The sequence below is a fragment of the Lepisma saccharinum genome, chromosome 12, assembly GCF_977018435.1.
Source record: "Lepisma saccharinum chromosome 12, izLepSacc3.1, whole genome shotgun sequence".
NCBI lineage: Eukaryota > Metazoa > Arthropoda > Insecta > Zygentoma > Lepismatidae > Lepisma > Lepisma saccharinum.
Genome location: NC_139240.1, coordinates 46,756,169 through 46,776,402, shown reverse-complemented (window position 1 = coordinate 46,776,402; position 20,234 = coordinate 46,756,169). Strand labels below are relative to the sequence as shown.

The 20,234-nt window shown below is 37.6% G+C and overlaps 1 protein-coding gene across 1 annotated transcript in view; it reads left to right on the top strand.

Moving 5' to 3' along the window:
• The window catches only part of LOC145996320 (PDF receptor-like), a 164,386-nt gene extending 155,476 nt beyond the window's left edge, over nucleotides 1-8,910 (top strand). The window contains exons 8-9 of the mRNA XM_083132752.1: nucleotides 4,187-4,370; nucleotides 8,578-8,910. Coding sequence (XP_082988878.1) covers nucleotides 4,187-4,370; nucleotides 8,578-8,910 — 517 coding nt within the window. The remainder of the gene's footprint in view (nucleotides 1-4,186; nucleotides 4,371-8,577) is intronic.
• The last annotated feature ends 11,324 nt before the right edge of the window (nucleotides 8,911-20,234 follow it).

The window sequence follows — 20,234 nt, the reverse complement described above, 5'->3', positions numbered from 1 at the left end:
CTGGCGTGGTTTTGCATGCTGGTATCCTTCCATGTTTTATTCCCCCTTCCCCCACCCACCGAGTTGAAGGACGTCTCGTCCAAATAATAAACATGTTTCTTCTCACTGCGATATCTTTTAATACCGCGGAGATTCTTTTGTCGTCAAAATACAAACAATCGTTTCCTCTTGCTAAACTCAAACAGCAAATCATTCAACACCCGTGATACAATTCGTGCGCACATTGACGGCAAATCACCTCACGCCCTGTTTTACTTTGATCTTGTTGCCGCAAGGAGGATTATGCATTCAAAACAACTTGCTTGTCTTTGAAGAAAATTTCCCTTCGGACGAAGTCCAAAATAACATTCGGGTAAAACCGCGCGCTGAACAGTAGATTCAGCCATTCTCGCCGCTCTACAATAAACATAGGGTTAAAATAGTGGGATGTGCAACACTGGTATCGCCGATTCCACGCGTTCTGCAACGCATTCAGTCTCGCTCGACTCTCTCTAAAGTTTCAGTGTCTCTTCAACGCACTACACATTGCAGTTGGCGAATCTACGGTTCTAAGTTCGTCTGCACAGTGATTGCAACCAATTTAGTCCATACGTGCTAATGGATGTACTATTTTGTCTGTATATTACAAATTAAATAACTGTTTTCTTGCAAGTATGCAGTTGTGTCGGAATAGAACCCGTCTCAGTGGAACTATGTTCTTGCGCGCACGTTTGGAACTACATATGCGAAAACCTGCTGCAAGGTTGACTTGACGAGCAGCTTAGGCAAGAGCGGGGGGGAGTAGTGCAACGGAGGGGTAAGGTGGGGGAAGAAAGCAACGATGTCAGATCTCTCAGATTTTCTCTCCGCCGGCCATCTTACGCGCTTGCTGAGCTAAAGCTCTGATTCTCTGTCGTCTGCTGGACGGTAGAGATCTCAACACAGGGTGCGGTGTTGCAACCACTTGCAATGCCTTTTCCGTTCTGTGGATTTTAACGCATTGACGTTCCGAGGGTGGAAAGCGAGCTCTGAAATCTATCGGCTTGTGTTTGTAATTGCGGTGTTCTTCGGTGTTTTGATTTATTCGTGTTACATTGTTGTTTCTATTTCGTTAATTATTATTTATTGTTGTGTTAGAGTGCGGAGTGCGGAGTGCATGAAGTGAGCAAGGAGAACAATGGCATGTCTTTCTCCAGAATGCTACAAGAACAAGCATAAAAAAGGCAAATGTTTGTCCTCGGCCGAACAGTGTTGAACGTGTATGCCTATTTCCGGGCAAAGAAATTATTGGCGGCATCGACACAATAAAGACTGCCACTCGAACGACATCTGAAGCACCGGGGATAGCTATGTCAGAGGTCCACTATTATTAAAATTAAGAAAGACTTTAATGAAAACGAAGAGGGAAACCCAAGTACGAAGAAGAATGATATGGGGCGATTCGTCTTGATAAATGATAGTTTTACCCAGGCTAATATTAGGAAGACAGTGCATGTTATGTATAGGGAAAATGAGCTGCCGACTTTGGGAAAACTTCATACAAAGACGAACATGATTTTCCTAAAATGTCACTCTCAACTTTACGGCGTAAACTTAACAACATGAGAATATGTTGTTACGTCTTAAAAATAACTTTAAAGGTTCCTGTACAAATTTTTAAAATATGTAAAATTTTAATTGCTACTTATCATTAATTAGATGAAGGACCGCGCGAAAAAAAAATTGTTCCGTGTTACCGATTTGATTGAACAAGTTTGTTTACAGTTCCATATATTCTCAGATAAGCTAATCAAGACTAGTCTAAAATGGGGGAATCAAACACACTACTCGATTACAAGACAACATGGTTAATAACTACCTTCTTCCTTTTAATTTTGTACAGAGTTTTCTTCGAATATCAGCCGTGATCCGAAAATGCCCTGATTCTTTGGTTAACTCACATTAAGCAATGTTTTTTTTTATTTTATTTTAAATAGCATTGCTAATATGTATCATTTAAATAATCTATGAAACTGTGCATTTACCAAAAGCATATATTACTTTCTAAACATAGAAATATCGTGACTACTCAGTAGTACAGATGTGACGGAATCAAAAGAAAACTGAAACATTGTTAATTTGCGGAAGAGAATATTCGAATACTACTGAGAATTGAAACTAAACAATGAGTGTGAAGCTGTAAGCCATGCGGCATGCTTTGTCAGTAACCGACTGTTTTGTTTGTTTCCATTGTCATTTTCCGACCCAAAGCTGGATACGGGTATGGTTACAATGTCCATTCACGTTTGTTTAAATTGACAAGAAATGATTGCTACCTCTGCATTTCAGCCCATTTAATGCGTGAAATGAGACGATTTGCATTTGAAATCTTAAAAAATACGCCTAATTATTGCATGTGATTTTGCGTACAGCTCGCACCCCTTCACCACTGAAAAGAAAAGAAATTGTATATCTTGGCGTCGGCTGGAGCGACCGCGAGAACGAAGTGCGTAGCGAAAGCGTAAGCGCTTCCTGTTTTTCATTTGTTACACTTTAAACGTGGCAAAAACTTCGCGCCAAGAAGGAAGTAGGAGTTATTTCTGGTATGTACCGAACTGCCATGAACAAGTCTTGTCCGTAGCTGGCACGGGTCGATAATTCAATTAAGATTTCCTACACAATATGTTTTGGTTTTTTTCTGGATGCGCGTATGTGTAAATCAACGGCGGGAGTTGGAATCGGAGAAAGCACGAGAAATTCCCATAATTATAATATATATATATATTAAGTAAGCACATGATATTTAATATTATACACTATGGTACTATGTCCTATCCGATAACTTAATAACTAACGTATTTTTTCATTGTATTTACAAGCAGGCATTTTCCTCTTTTTGGAAACAATAATTTTAAAATTACAATTCCTGTAAATATGAAAGCCCTAGAGGTTGCGAGAAATGAAACAGAAGATAAAACATTTCTTGTAATAATTATTATTCTCGATAAACGTGTAGGCTATATATAAAACAGATGACCATATTTACTAGTCATGCGGGAAATTATGATATCACGTAAAAAAAAGTATGTTATTTAAAAAAACTATGAAAATAAAAGTACAGTCGCGCGGAATTATTATGTATTATTCCTTACCGGATTCACAACAATAAAGCACTTAAATTGTGAATATTGCAAGTGACGTAAACAATTTCTGTACAAATTTTAAGGCTTTTTTGAGTTCCGATATCTTTTCTGTTGTTGATGATCGTCCTTTCAAAAGTCTTATTTTTACAGCACTGATTATTCAACTATCATGTTTAGACACAATTTCTGAGGTTAAGATGAAATCAAACTTGAAATTTGATGTAATAGCAGCACCTTCAGCATCAAATTCCCCATGTATTTAAATGGGAGAACAATTGCCCATCAAACATTGGTGCTGCCACCTACAACAGTTTACTTTGACCAGGCCCATTAATACCACAATATTTCTTCTCCTTCTTCCTCTATCTAACCTATTATAATCTAACCTAACCTCACATTAATGACATCACGTCACGTCAGCCAATCGGATTGCTTAAAACTGTTGTGGCAGCAATCACTACCCTATCAGTAATATACGAAGGTCTAGAAATAGGTGGGTGGAAGTGAAGTTTGGAATAAGTTTTGAAAACCAAGAGAATAGGAATAGGGTGTGTGTTTGATTTTGAGTCTACTTTATGCACTGAAATGCTAATTGGAACTGGGCATAAAGTGTGACCAAAGCCGCTATATGCTTCCACCGGTTATCGAACCCTGGAATCCTTGATTACAAGGCACGACGTTACCAAAGAACATAGCGTTAGAACACAGGAAACAGAAGGTTGGAAGCAGATTGTGAAAGGTCAAAGTCAATCCAGAATTGTAGCAACATGAAAAACCATATCTCATTGTCGTTGACCTCCGTGGCGGTATGGTTAGCACATAGGGCTCCGAAGCCAGTGGTTCCGGGTTCGAATCCCGACCACCGCATGGATGTTCTTTTTGAGTATCCCTTCATCAATTTCATCACATCATCAACCTCTTCATGTTCGCGATTATCCAAAGGTGGCAGAAAAGCGAATTAAAATGAACCAAATCAAATTTAATTGTCATCATCAAACATGGAAGAATTAGCAATTTGTACCCATGTAATTAAAACCAATGTTGATTTTTGTAATTAGATATTTTATATACATTTTTCTCTTCAGGGTGTCGGTTAGAGCCTCCCTGGTCCTGGTCCCCTTCCTAGGGATCACCAGCTTCTTCTCCCACATCCCGTCGCCCCTGCACAGGAGCGCCCTGGAGTACGGACTCTGGTCCTACTGCATCAACTTCCTCAACACCTTCCAGGGGGCCATAGTTGCCATCCTCTACTGCTTTGTCAACACTAATGTAAGTATTTTTTTTGTTTTTTGTTTTGTGTAAGTGCAGGGTATGCAATAGAAACAGGAAGATTCATGATGCAATTGTGAATCGCTATGTTCTTATTTTGGTTATTCTACATCCATTTTCTATATCTTAAATAAATTTCGATGCAAAATGTGAATGATAAACTGATGGAATTGGTGTTAGAAGAATCACAGAAACTCATGTTGTAACGGTGTGACTTCTTGTGCATCATTAGGTCACTCATTATCACATTTGTCTACACACATGCATTAAAGAACCTATCAATTTTCCATAATCCAAACTCGAATTTATAAAATGTCAATGCAATTTATTCATTACTTGTAACAAAAGAAAAACTTAGTTCGCTTAATCAGTTTTCATTTTTAGATCCTTGTGCTTTTCTAACTTTGAAATCAGTTTGTAAACCATGAAGAAATTTTCAGAAATCTGTTGTTGATACTGTTTTTTAACAGTGCTCAAAAAAGTTTTGCATATTCAGGGTTTGCGATCATTTTATTGTACTAGATACATGGAATCATATTTGAGAGTACAGGGCAGACATACAAACAGAAAGAAAACAGTGCAGCCATGCAGAAGAAACAAAATCATACCAGAATCACACCACAAGCACAAGATTGAAAATGTGGGATGCGAAACACAAAAGAAAGACAGTGCAATACCGTGTACCTACGGCTCGCAGGCATGCTTGGGATCAACAGATGGGAGTTCAGTACCGTGTATAGCCACCTCGAGCCCAAAGTCATGCTTGAACACGACGGGGCATGCTAAGGATAAGAGCATTCAACTTCTCCTGAGGAAGACTGTCCCACTCTTGAATGGCAGCCTCCCGCAATTGCACCTTGTTCACAGGAGGATTTTCGCGGCTGACAATTGCTCGCTTCAGGTGTCCCGATGCATGTTCCACACAGTTCATGTCTGGTGAATACGCCGGCCACACCATGCGTCGAATGCCATGCACATCAAGGAACTCTTGAACCACTCTGGCTCGATGTGGTCGAGCGTTATCATCCCCCAGCCTGAAGCCATCCCCCACAGTTGTAGAGAAACCTGCTACCATGGGTTCGAGAATAGCGTTTCTGTACATCAGACCAGTCATGTGACACTAGAGAGGAATTAGGGGCGTACGTCGACCAAACATGATTCCACTCCAAAACATGATGGAGCCCCCCCCCCCCCCTTGCTGTTGGTGACGTTCCTGGATGAAGGGCTCGTTCAATCTCTCATCTGATCGTATACAAACCCTTATGCTTTTGTTTAACGGATGCAAACTGATGGTGACCTCGTCTGTAAAGAGCGTGTGCTCCCACTGTTCCTGACTCCATTTGCTGTGCATTGTTGCCCACCTTACACGGTCTCTTATGGTGTGGATTAAGAGGAACCTTGGGTATGAGTCTTCTTGACGCCAATCCTTCCTCATGAAGTCGATTCCGCACTGTCTGATTGGAAACATTCGCTCCTGAGGCCCTCCGCAGATCTTGGCACAAACTGGTACCAGTTGCAGTGGGTCTACGACGTGCCGAAATCACCACGTACCGATCTTCCCTGCGTGTTGTTTTGAGGGGCCGCCCTGTCCTTGGTCGATTAGCAACTGATTGTGTCTCCCTGAACTTCTTCCACACTCGAGAGACATCACCTTGGCTCACTCCAACACGGGCAGCGACGTCTACTTGGCCATATCCCTCTTGCAGCAGCGTTACAATTCGAATCCGGTCCGTAGCAGAAATGGTTGCTCGAGGCATGCTGCCCTTCATTTTCCACCCGCGCTCTGTGCAGTTTCCAACTCACAGGTGCGGATAAGACATGGACCATGCCTCCCATTGGGCTGCTTTAAAATCTGCTCAGGGATCATGTGGCAAATACTGCCTTCTATCTGCTGAATATCGAACTCACTTGGGGCATTATGTCGGTTTCTGTGTCGGGCATTGCTCACATAATGAACATTGTATACCTTTTGGGGATATCGCGACTCAAACTGCATGCAATCATAATATGCAAAACTTTTTTTGAGCACTGTATTATCAGAAGTGTCAAAAATCAAATACATTAATTATACAGTTTTAAGTTCATAGGATGCTGGAAATGGCATGACGGAAAATGTTTATATCAATAGAACTAGAGATACTGTATGTTTAAAGCAGATAGGTTAATAATAAATGTCAATATGTGACATTTTTAAATCGTTGTACTTTTAACAGAATTAAGAAAAGCTAAATATGCTGACCAAGGCAGTAATTTATTTTATTAAAAACATAAACTAAACGTAACGTTTCAACCTTCTAGCAAGGTCTTCTTCAGACTCTGTATCGAGTACAAATGTAACAAGATACAAAAACCGGGCATTATATATACACAAACATTACTCCCTCCAGACTATTAGAAAGTTGTTATGGAACTTTCTAGCAGGTGGCTTTCCCTTGTCAACTGTACTTTCACCTAAAAGGCTAAACATATTTACTTCCATATAGAATTTGGTTGGACTTTTTATCTCACGCTCTTTTTCCTTCATTTTTCTTCCTTCTCCTCTCCTCTTTCTCTCTTGTCCTTTCCACTCTTTCTAACACCTTCTTCCATTCTTTGTTTATCTTGAGTCCCCCATTCCAGTTCATTGTGTCTTCTTCACCTTTATTCTCTATTTCCTTGGCCTCCTTCCATTTTCTCCCTAGCATTCTCTTCTCCCTTCCTATCTGCTTAGCCTCATCCCACTCTACGTCATGTCCTGTTTCTCTCGTGTGTTTAAATATCGCATTTCTCTCTCTCCCTTAAGTCGTACATCATCCCTATGTTGTTTCAACCTGTCTTTCAGCCTCTTTTTCGTTTCTCCTATGTACACACTCTGACATTCTTTACATTTCACTTCGTAGATAATCCCTTCCTCTTCCTCTTCTCTATTTTCCTTTTTCTTGCTTGCATTCTTCGCTATTCCTAAGATGCTTCTCCCTCCCTTCCTGTAAGTTTTAATGTCCGCTTTCCTAAGCACTTTGCATATCTTTTCTGTGGTCGTCCCCATACTCCTTTTTCCAAGAATTCTCTCTTTTTCTTTCTCTTCCTCTTTTTATTTCTCTTCCAATTCTCCCCTGCCCCTTTTCTTCCTTCTTCTGTTTATGTCCAGTCTATCTTGCTTCTCATAGCCATTCTTTTCCAGCTGTGTCCATAGGCTATTTATTTTGTCTTCTTTTTCACATTCTTTCGTGCATATTTTCTTTATTCTGTCCTCCATATTCTTTATAAAATTTATTTTTGTCACCTCACTTACATCACTTCTTTTGTGGCAGAATACCCCTGCTTCACACTTCTTCTGATGCCAAGCGGTTTCAATTTCTTGTCCTCTCTTCCTTTTCATCAATATATCTAGGTAGCTTAACTTGCCTTCTTCTTCTATTTCAAGTTCCAATAATATCCCTCTTTCTTCATCTTGTATTTCTTTGGCAAAAATGTCGAGCTGCCTCTCGTTGAAACGTTACGTTTAGTTTATGTTTTTAATAAAATAAATTACTGCCTTGGTCAGCATATTTAGTTTTTCATAATCATGGAAACAAGGCTTAATGATGTTAGAATTAAGAATATGATTAGCGGTTATCTAAAACTTTTAAAATATGCTACTTTACAATTTTGAAATATAACAAAGTGACAGTAAGGTGCTTACATATATTTAAGGTATAATGTAGCTATGCATGGAAAATGTAGAAAATATAAAGAAACAGATAAAGGATGCAATGTTGACTGATTGGGGAACATTTTGAAATAATAATCATAAGCTATGTTATCGAAATTAATTAAGCTAACACACTTAGAAAGTAGCAGTGATGGAAGAAACCAGGCGTTGAGGTACTTTGGAGAAGATGTGAGCACTGGCGTACTCCGTGGGGAAGCTGATGGGGCTGTAGCAGAAGGTTAACTCAGAAAAGACCATGGTAAATGCAAACTATCTTTCAAATGATGTCCGATTACCATTTTCGTCTTTGAATAACTTGTAAAACAAAGGTTAAAATGGTACTTGCAGTATATTTTATATTTTATCCCTTCCCTTCTTAGAAAGTAGCTTTGTAATATCCGCTTTTACGATTCCAGACGTCTCCGAGAAAAATTCCTGCGTACGTTAGTGCATGTAAGGATATTTGTAAACTAGACTAGGGCTATACTGGCAGATCAAGATGTAGATAGTTGCTATATTTACGGATGTCTTCCACAGGTGAAGAACACACTGCACAACTACTGGCGCCTGAAGGTGACCCTGGGGTCAGCCCCTCCTCCCCCCAGATCCAACTCCGCCCTGGAGCAGGGGACGCTCTTCAAATCTCCCAGCTCCAAGTGCCGCCAGGGACGCATCGCCTCCTTCAGCCTGCGGCAGCCTAAGGCCCGTTGCCTGCAGGCGCAGGCGATCCGGGAGCTGCCAGTTGTCCCTGAGCAGAAGGAGTGTGCGAACGGAGACGCAAAGCCTGGAATGAACCACGCTCTGGTTGTAGCCAACGGACAAGTCAAGGCGACGCACTTGAATGGCTATTTGGGTCAGGGGGCGGTTTAAGCTCATCAATATCCTAGAACTTGGTCTTCGAGTGGGGTGTTTGAATAACAAAATTACTTTTGCATCTTAAGTGCGCTAAAAATGGCTCTATTGTCGTATTAATATGAATGTAAATTTAGCAGTGCAAAACAGCTGTGTGGAATATGATATTCACCATTCTCTTTTCTGACCAGATAAAGATATTATGCTCGATTATTTATTAATATTATTATCTTTGTGGCATATTTGTTCTCTTAATCACCAGCAAATGGGGCTGATATGAATCTTTAATATGGTAAACTATTTGTGAAATGTCATGACTAAAAGAAGACTGATATTGGACAATTATTACACTTTGTAGGTACTCTGAAGTTTCCTTTGCACATCGTTTGCGGTTCTTGAACTTCATTAATTTTATTGTCTGCTGATTGTCCTGTAATTTTCAATAAAATAGATTGAGTGGTGCGTACAGTGGGATCCATGAGTACTTCCGTCAAATTGTCCAAGACTATTTTCATTATTTTTTCTCTTACATCCTATGTGTTTTAAGCGATGGATTTTTATGTGTGCTGGTGCAGAAGTTTTCAACAGCTTGTTTTGAGTTTTCTTTTAATTCTTGAAGCTCTTAATAAAGTGCACGAACATGGTGATGGACAATTTTCACGGTAATACTTCATCGATCCTACTGTACAAGAAAAAATTCTTAAGACTTTCTTAAATTTTAATTTCAAATATTATGCACTACATACTTTCACAAGTATATATTAATGCATTCCATCTGATAAAATAGCTACTGTAAATACTCCATTGTCTTCCCAAAAGACGGTTCGAAATATATATTAAAAATTATACATGAATGATAATATCTGTAAAATTGTTTCTTTTAATCCACCATTAATATGTGTGCTTCAAGGTCGGAATTAAAGGTTAGATCTCGCATATATTTCGAAATATATTCTGAATGTCTTCTGCACTGAATTCAGTTTTCAGCGACTCGAGTTAATGTTATCTTGTTAAACTATTATTGCTTAATTTGTTCTGAACAAGCAAAATGTCAATTTTATAATAAAATTTACCTAAGTATCTTCTACATTCATGATTGATTATAAATAAATTCAATAACATGGTCGTAACATTAAACGTTGAAAGTGTTTGTGGATATGTAAACGAAAATAGACGTTTTCAACTAGAGAAGAGTATAGGCTATTGCCTTACAATTACAATGGTTATCCCGAAATTAATTCCTCCAACTTGATAACTCCTCATATTGTTATCGGATTGCAGAGAAACTTCACACACACACACACGCACATATAATATGTTGTTGCTAATTCACTCAATTCTTCATTTGCAGGTAACTAAATAAACAACAACATCAATAGCAGAGAAAAACAACTGTAATTCAGTTCTTGCAAATAGAGGGTCGTCACAGGCCATTGCCAAAATGGGGTGGTCAGTTGTGACCCAACCCCCTTACAGTCCTGATTTAGCACCATCGGACTTCCATTTGTATGCCCATCTCAAAAACAACGTTCGTGGACAGCATTTCCAAGACGTGGAAGACATTAAATTCGCTGTGAATGCATGGGTCAAAAAAGAACATTCAACTTTTTTCAGAGCGGATTTCGGCATTGTGTTGAACAGTGGCAGAAATGTTTCGAAAGCAACGGACAATATTTTGATTAGCCTTAATAGGTAGCCAACATGTGTATCTATTTTCATACAAACTTTCCGATTGTTCCTCATTCACGTAAACGTTTTACTTTTTATAGCAAAGGAGGCATTAATTTCGGGATGACCTTTGTAAAATACAATTTACTATAGGAAATCATATTAATTGAATTTGCAATTCTGGGATAAATTCCAAGGACTTCCCATAAAGTGATATTCAATGCAAAATATATATGTCTGTAAATCAGACTGCTAGTGATACAGATGACAGTAGAAAAAGTTCGATTACATTTTCTAAATGAGTGTTTCGGCAGGCTACTTTGAAATTTACGTTATATGTTACATCATTAATCATTAAGTCTAATTCACAAATCGTAATACGGTTGAAAAATGTGTAGATCTTTAGTCAACATATTCCATGCACATGTTAATTGATTGATTGATTGAGTTGGTGTTTTAAGTCCACTTTATGCACAGTAAGGCTAATCGGGACTGGACCTACAGTTTAAAGTGGGATCCATGCATATGTTAAATTTAAACTGAATTCAAATTACGAGTATATATATAAACGAATGAAATTTGTGACTTCAAGGAAATGCATCAAATTCATAAATTGCATTCACAATTGTAATATAGAGGAAACGGTACTCTGTTATTTTGAGAGTTTTCTCAAAATCATGTTGATTTGTCAATAACAAATAAATGTAAAGAAGCACCGATTACATAGTCACATACTTCCTGTAAAAAACTAATGCATCGAAAAATAGGCCTATGTGTAATGAATTGTGATTGAAAAATGCATTGTATTTGCATCTTCAAGGCCTGTAATATGATTATTATGCCGTCCAAGTCATGTATAAATGACTACTACATTGTAATTGAGATTTGTACTGAAATGTAAGTCACCTGCACATATAGAATATTACGCAGAGACGAGGCGAAGCATCCGGTCATCGGGAAATGCGGCGATGACAAAGCAAAATAATAAAAACTTTGCTTTTTAAATATTTTAGAGAAGAAGTAAAAATATGTCAGAATATTCCCATATTGAGCAAAATTAGCCAAGTGACACCATGAAACAGCTAGAAATACGCAAGAGATTCGCTAAGTTAAGCGCATCAAAAGGAGAGCCCAGTTCTACCACTCGAGCCCAATCGTCCCGTTACGTTTCCTGTTGAATACAATGGTGTCAGGCAGGCCAGGTCATCGCAGCAGTTCTGCGAATCCAAGGTCCTTCGACCGCTTTCCCCCGCTCTTGAAGGTCTGGTTATAGGAGACCTTTTTTTAGCCCCCTTGTTTACAAACACGGCAGGGTTTCTGTGACGTCATCAAGATGAAACTTCTCAGAATGTCCAGCACTGTAAAGCATGCAACGCTCTTTTGTTTTTAAAAGAAAAAAACGTATTGAAGAGCATCGCAACGCAACTTACGCAGAATACAACAAATATTTAAGTAAGCAAAAGCATAAAGTTCCCCATGGTTAGTGCTAGAAAGAACTAGAAACAAAAAGCAGTTCTGGGTCTATTGTATTTCCTTTCTTATACTATGATTTACTTCATAGTATTTCTCCTTTTCATTTTTTTGGATTCTGCGGCTCAAATATCGATTTCGGAAAAAAATGTTCTTCCTTTACAAAACACGAAGTACTTCATGTTGTTTTGTGTTTACTATGCTTACAAATTACAAGACTGATAAAGATTTTTGTTCTCGAGGTGACAGACATAGTTACTCGGACAGAACCTTTTTCCCAACATATCTTACTTTCACACCACAAATATCAGGATTCAGGAAATTTTAAAATCTCGACTCGGAAATTTTACTACCCGGATTTCGGAGTCAATCCGAATTTCGGAGAGAGAGAGAGGTTTAACAATTTTTCGGGTAGAATTTATTAAGAAAGTTTTGTCTTCCTTATTTTACGATCATATACTCCGTAGAAAAGAAATGATTTTGGCCATCTCTACTTCACACGTCATGTACGAACACTGTTATCATCATTATCGATGTAGGAATCCCCCCGCCCCGGTTGAAAGATTGGCCCTGACGTTTGGCAAGTCTTGCAATGACTACGTAAAAATGTCACGATTGGCCACTGCGCAAAGGTTTTACTTTAATGATTAGATAATCATCTAATGAATCTTATGATAAAACGGATATATTACGAGGAAAAGAAAGGTTAAAAATTATGCTAAATATGAAAATAGTGTCAATTTTAGGAGTAAGCTTTGATTTTGGAGTATGCTCAAATTAATCGTCGTTGGAAATCTTAAACAGTAATATTTAATAATATATCTACACTCCACTTGTAAAAGTATGTGTGTGGTTCTTAACATCTCTCAATGTATTTAATAAATATTATATTACTTGAGTTTTATTCAACGTGTTCAATAACACTTTAGTATTTAAATGTCGCGATTGTGTATATTAAAAGATAATTAACTAAGCCCCTTTTTGTAAATATTGTGTAATACGAATATAATAGAAATTATAATTATTATTATTATTGCTTTATGTCCAGGAAGTAAAATAGTTAATATTATATATTATTGTGTAAACTTTTCGTGCCAAACTTTGTCTACTGTAATTTATACGAGTGTTATAAAATGCTTTTGTAATGTATTGATTGGCTGTACACAAACAATTCCTTCTTTAATGTATTGTTTCTGTACAGTCATAAAAAATGTTAAATAAATATTTTACTTTAATAATTTGTTATTATTATAGATTTAACCTTATAGCATTTCTTTTTTGTCCACAATTTACTCACTACATTGAACTTCCATATTCTATATTCTTCAATATTTTCGTTTGCTTTACCCTGTAGTTTCCCTTCTATTACCTCAATTAAATATATTGGTTGTATGCAGCCGAAAATCATATTTCATTAGTTATTAAATGCTGGATATCTAGTAGAAATGCCCTAGTTAGCGCAGCACTGGCTACCTGGCTGGAAATGATGACTGCCAGGTTCTAATTGCAACTGGCTTTCTCTGCTAGATTCTGTGGTACAGCCAATCAGAGCGAAAGTTTTGTCATGTGAAGATAATCTTAGAGTTTGGCAAGGGAAAGTTATTTGTCTGTGGTTTCCGAGTGTTGGTTGGTTTTGTTTCCAGCTCGATGAAAGAAAAAGAACAGAGATGATGTGCATTCATGTTCAATAATAGTATGTAGGAATTTATCCAAAGCGATGATATTTGTACACGACAAATGTGATTAACCGATAATGAAAATCCTTATTGGTATTAAATGTTTCACATATTTAGTTCAACAAAATATTTCTATGTGAATGAATCCTGCGCATCTCATGAATGAATTCTTAAAATTTTTTTAATGAAAAAGTTTTTGAATACATCTTGAGTATCATATTGTCTTTCGAACAAATTTCTAACCCACGCTTTTCTTTTAATTCTTCTAATTTTAATGTTCAATAACAGTAGTAGCTATTCTCCTACAACATTCTTCAAAACGCTCGTCCATCTTTCTAGCTTGGCTACTCTGCGCTGTGACTTGTGGAAGAGCAAGTGTACCAACAAGTACAGTAAAAAGTATCGTGTTAGGCGAAATCTAGCAGATGAGCCAGTACTACACAGCTAGTCCATGTCCAACTGGAAAATACAGCAGGAAATCTATCCTCATGTGATTCAGCGATAAGACACAGATGCAATCAAAAAGAGCTCCCCCTCTGGCAGAATTGGCTACACTTAAAACTTGCTCAACATGCCCATATGAGCTTTTTGCTCAAGTGTGGAACCCTGTCTAATCCAAGATTTTTGTAAAAATGCCCTCAAATATTTTCTGAGAAAGGAAGAGCTCCCCTCTGGCAGAATTGGCCACACTTAAAACAAGCTCAACATGCCCATATGAGCTTTTTGCTCAAGTGTAGCACCCTGTCTAATCCAAGATTTTTGTAAAAATGCCCTCAAATATTTTCTGAAAAAGGAAGAGCTCCCCCTCTGGCAGATTTGTATACACTTAAAACTAGCTCAACATGCCCAAATGAGCTTTTGCTCAAGTGTGGAACCCTGTCTAATCCAAGATTTTTGTAAAAAATGCCCTCGGAATTTCCTGTGAAATGATGAGCCCCCTCAGATTGATTTCCCCTTACTTATAAAAGGCACTTCTGTCAGATTGTTGTCCATAAATTTGTTAAAAATATGCCCCTCTTGATATTTTTTTTGGCTACACTTAAAACTAAGCCACCCACACCCACATACATACCCATACTAACACACACACACATATTTACTTCCGGTTTAAGTTCAATTGGATACCAGGTTCAATTTGCTTATCTAATATTAAAACAATGCAATATGCAGAGACCCTCTAGAATTGCTCTGTGACTCTCTCATTTCTTACATCATAAACATATGATTTTTCCCCTATGAGAATAACACTACATATGGTGTCATCAGGTAATGCCTCATGGAATTCACAGATAATTTTAATGTTTGTCCTGTCATTAACCACAACTTGTTTCCTTTTTGAAGTATTGATTACAAACATGGGTCTCTGTGCTTTGAATTCATCTGGTGTGTAATACATGTCAGTATTGCCAGTAGTGACCCTTTTGAATGCCGAAAATGCCTCATATAATTTGAGGAAATCATCCTTGGACATGTCTAAATTATAATTTTCTCTAGGAAATACCTCATTTCTGCCATTTTTAAGATATATGTTCTTGATGTTGCAGTTATCAAATCTACTTGAATTTTTTTCCTGATTATTGTGTCTTCCAGTCTGAAACAATACCACCACAAAATCCGGCATGTCATATTGTATACTGGAGAATGAATTTGTAGCATCAAACTCATATGTACCAGTTGCGGGCTTCTGTACACATTGATATGTATAAAATTGTAAAGGTACTTGTGGATTTTTTAGAATATCTGCTTTGTATTTAAGAGCATAACTGGCCTCATATTCAACAACAGGGATTCTTAACTCCATAGTCTGAATAAAGCATTTGCCTTCATCAGGTAGGGTATTGGGCAGAGCTTCCCCTGTAGAGTTTAATGTGCTGTACCTCATCAAGGCATTATTATCATTGGCAGCTCTTCTAAATGTGATTCTTAAACCACCCTTCCACATAATATCTTTGTAATCTGAGAAGAATCCTGGCAATAGGCGCATGGGGAACAGCACTGTGTGGTTTTTAGATATAATTTTATCACCAGCCTCAAATCCACCTATTTTGTAGTAAGAAGCCTCGGTTTTGGATAATTTTAGTGTGGCCAAAGCTGTGGAGGTAATGCCGGGATAATCCACTCTGTTTATAACAACTCCATGCTTTCTGATCTCAATTTCAGAGAACAGATGTGGCACAAAATTGTCCACCAATCTTATATTTGAATTTGCTGGATAATCTGTTCCATCGAGCTTTACAACATCAAATTTGATGTATAGATCTGCTCTGTGGGGGTGTATAAATCCATCCCCTACATCAAGATCAACCTCAATCTCTGTGTTGGGTTGATTTAAATTTGCAAATGTCCTCCTGTTTGGGGGGAATTATTGTAGCTCATAACTCTCAATATTTTCCATTTTTTTTGTATGTATTTTTATTTAAATATTAATCTCTATGATTGCAGTTGTTGTGGCTCCAGCAAAATCAACTAATTCTTCTTTTTCATTAGTGACCATCAATTCAATATTATCTATTCTATTATGGCACACAGGAAAATATAATGTTGGGGATGGATTGTAGATGATTGGCTCCATAAATTCAGAATTAGGTTTGAATGTTGCAATGATGCCAGTTTGTTTGTGAGTGCCTATGCCATTTGATTTGGTGATCATACCCTCAGCCACATTACAGTGAATATTCAGAGTCTCTATGGCTAAGAATTTAGGTATATTAATAGCAGTGTGTTTGATGCCTGGTTCAAGTTTTGTGTTGTTCTCAAATCCTAACAGCTCTCCTATAGTACCCAGATCCACTGTTTCTGTGACAGATACAATCTCTACTCTGTGAGTAACAGAATTTTGACTTAACACTACACCTCTGGGTAATTGAGCATTTAGAGTGGACAGATTATACTGCCCTGGAGTGATGACAATTTTTTGATCCCCTACTGCAATTTTGTTGTTGTGGTGTGTAATATTAGGGATCAAGTACATGCCATAAAATGCTCTGAGAGCTATTGTTTTGGGATACACTATGTCATCATGCAATTTGAGTTTCAATATTGAATTTTGGCTGGTGAGATGGAATACCCCCATGATGTTTCAGATACCACAGGGCTTTTTGAAAATTTTCAATTGATGGTTTATTTATTTGAGACATATATCTAAGAACAGATAAACACAAATGTCCACAATTAACATCTTTGAAATTTTGAACACGGGCATTATTGTAATAAAGATTAGGTGATTTTAAATATTTTATTAAATTTTCAGGTGGAACACCTCCAAATGAATCAAACACAAATGCCTCATTGTTTAAATATTTAAGATAACAGATCCAGTGAGTGCCCTGATTTTTGTACTTATCCAAATTAACAATGCCACACTCTTTGTTGAGTGGTTGCTCTGGCAAAGAATCAGACATGTACACACCTCTAAAATTTTTGATGCCCAGTGGCTTGATTAAAGCTTCAATATCTTGGTTTGTAAGCGGCTCTTGTTTTTTTAAAACTTATTCATGGCTCTCTTAACACCTTTGCCTTGTTTCTCCATGGCCAGGTTATGGCGCCTCTGCTCATCTAATTCTGCCCTATTTTTCTTGGCATCTATTACTGTTTTTGCTATGGCAGCTGATCCCCCAGCCAAGCTCCCAACAGCCCCGAGTGCTGCTAAGATGGCCGGGATAGTAAATATGAAACCCCCCACATGTGATTTTTTTCTAGATTGTTGTAATTTTTTTAATTGGGGGGTACTAAGCAACAATTTCATACCATGTCCCTTTGCAATACAAGAATTTTTTTTCTTGCGCTGCTTTTTGGTTAAAAGGCTATCAATAGGCCCAAGAGATTTAAGACCTGCATAAGGTATTTGATACATAACACCCTTGGTCTTCATTGTAGGTTTATTATATACATATTTACAGCCCCCACCCCAGTTTTTGTTTGGTGCTCATAGCTATGGTGGTTCCCAGTGCTGCTATTTTTTCACTCAAAGATGCATCTTTGCTTACAAATCTGCCAAATGCAGCCTCTTCTAATTTCTTGTCTGCAACATGTCTTTTGTCAAGATCAGAATGTGTGTTGTATGCTATGCCATGGTCTCTACAAGCAGCATCTAAAGGATTAACACCAGGATCACCTCTGTTTAATCTATGGTCCAATTTTGTGCCTGGACCACAATACTGATAGCCTGGAATGTGTAGTTCAAATGGCAGCTTGTTTATAATGTCATTAACAAGGCCCCGACCCTCAGAAATATTCCAAAATTTAGGTGGTAGAGTATTAATAATTTTTATGAGATATCCAATCCCCTTAGTGTCATTCACTATAAAATTAGACAATTTGGTGCTTATCATGTCCATAATTCCAACCTTTTCATTGTAAAAATTGTGGTTCCCTGCATTTTCCTCCCCAGCTATCACCAATAACCTATCTACAAGTTTCCTGACATCATCAACCCACACAAATTCTTTAGGCAGGGTGTTGTATTGTTTGATTCCACTGCCAGTCTTGATCTGTGACCATATGGGCTTGATTAAATTATTGTATTTTGCCCCACTGCTTGACTTGACTCTTTTTTGTGTGGGATCATTGTTCTGGTATAGAGCATCTGATTTTATTAATATTTCTTTGTAATGTTCATAATCTTGATCTGTATAGCTGCCAGGCCTTTTCCTAGTCATCAGTTCCCACAATCCAGGTGTTCCGGGGTACTTAACAAAAGCACCTTTTTCTCCGAGACGAGATTCTGAATAAACAATCAGATCATCCCCCATAAATGTTACTCTGAAATTGCCAATTCTATGTATGATGCTACCATCAAGCTCTGTGTCAGCATATAAGCCAAACACCTCATCTTTATTGTCTTTAGGTGTGGTTAAATATTTTTGAGCAAGAAGACCCAATTCAATAGGATCCTGAGTAGCTTCAATTCTTCTAGGAGCAATAGGACTAGGTGTATGAATACTGGAAAGTGGGGTGAATGGATAATCTAATATGTTTCTTGCAGCTACAGGTACAAGCTCTGTGATCAAATTTTGATTTTGCTCTGTAACAGTTTTGATATTCTTACCTAATTCATTAATAGCATCAATTACAGGCTGTTCTGTTTGTTTGTTTTTTTCATAAATTCCTCGGTTCTGTGATTTCCATCCCTTAAATCTTTTTACAAGATAATCTCTTAATTTAAGATCATCAATGATTGGCCTTTTCATGTTTATTTATATATGTTTCAATGTCTAGAAAATTGTTGATTTTATTTCTGTATTTGCCACTATTGGGTGTTCTTGTCATATCAATTGTGACAAACCCATAACTGTCCTGGTTCTAGCACCTACTGCAAAACTTAGAAAAATCATTGTAGCTCAAGTCCCCACCTACATATTCATCATGTATATGTTTGAGGTTGGTATGGTCTTGATGAAACACACATATAAAATTGCTGTTGTCTCGGATCAGCTGCTTGGGTATTTTTGAAAAGTCTGTGCCAGGTAGAAGCAATCAATGTTTTTGTGCCGGCCCTGTGTAAAAAAATTTCTAACCTTGTTTTGATTATCCAGTATAATGTCATCAAACACAACAACAGAATTATCGAGACATTCATGAAGTGGCTTAACATCTGGTTCAAAAGTGGCTATATCCAATCCATCATATAGCTTCATCAGCTGCTGATATTTTAATTGTTCCAAGCTCTTAGAGAAGATATACAAGTGCCTGTTTTTCCAGTCTAACCAGTTGGGTGCCAATAAAAAATTATCAACCATTAGTGTAGTTTTACCACAAGCTGATGGCCCAACAATAAGACACCTAATATTATCAGGCAGCAAGTTGCCATTTCTCTTATTCTGCTGTTCAGGTTCTGGCAGCCTTTTTATAACATCCCAGGTGCTCATATTATTATTTTGTTTGCATCGATCCAGCTGTGTTCTGGAAGTCCTAGCCATTTGACAAATAACTTGTTGCCTTTTCTGCGGATGATTTTTTCTATGAGATATGTGTCAGGCTGTTTAGTTTTGCTGAGCTCTTCTTCATAGAATCTGCATTTGAGAATTTCTCCTCGATGATCCTTTATTATATATGTGTTAAGGGTCCCGGGTTTAACTTGAACCACTGTAAATAATTCAGTGCTCCAGTTTCTTGTAAAGCCTCTTTTGAATAAGTGCTTATATTTGCTGATTCTTACTTGATCACCCACCCTGTATTTGGCCTTTCTTGTTGTTGGCTGGTATCTAGGATAATAAACAGTGCTGATCAATTTTTGCTCATCAGATGAAGTTACTTCAGAGGGTTTCATGTTGATTGTGGAATGGACCGAGTTGTTATATTTATGTAGAAGTTCTGGAAGAATATTAATCCATTTATAATTACCTTGGAGGGTAAATTGTTTATACATAAGATTTTTTAGGGTTTTGTTGAATCTCTCTACAATTGAGGCTTTGAGATCACTGTAACTCGAATAATGTTTTATTGCCTGGCTTTTAATAAATTGTTGAAACACTGAATTATAAAATTCTTTGCCATTATCTGTTTGCAAATAGCGCGGTGATCTTCCAC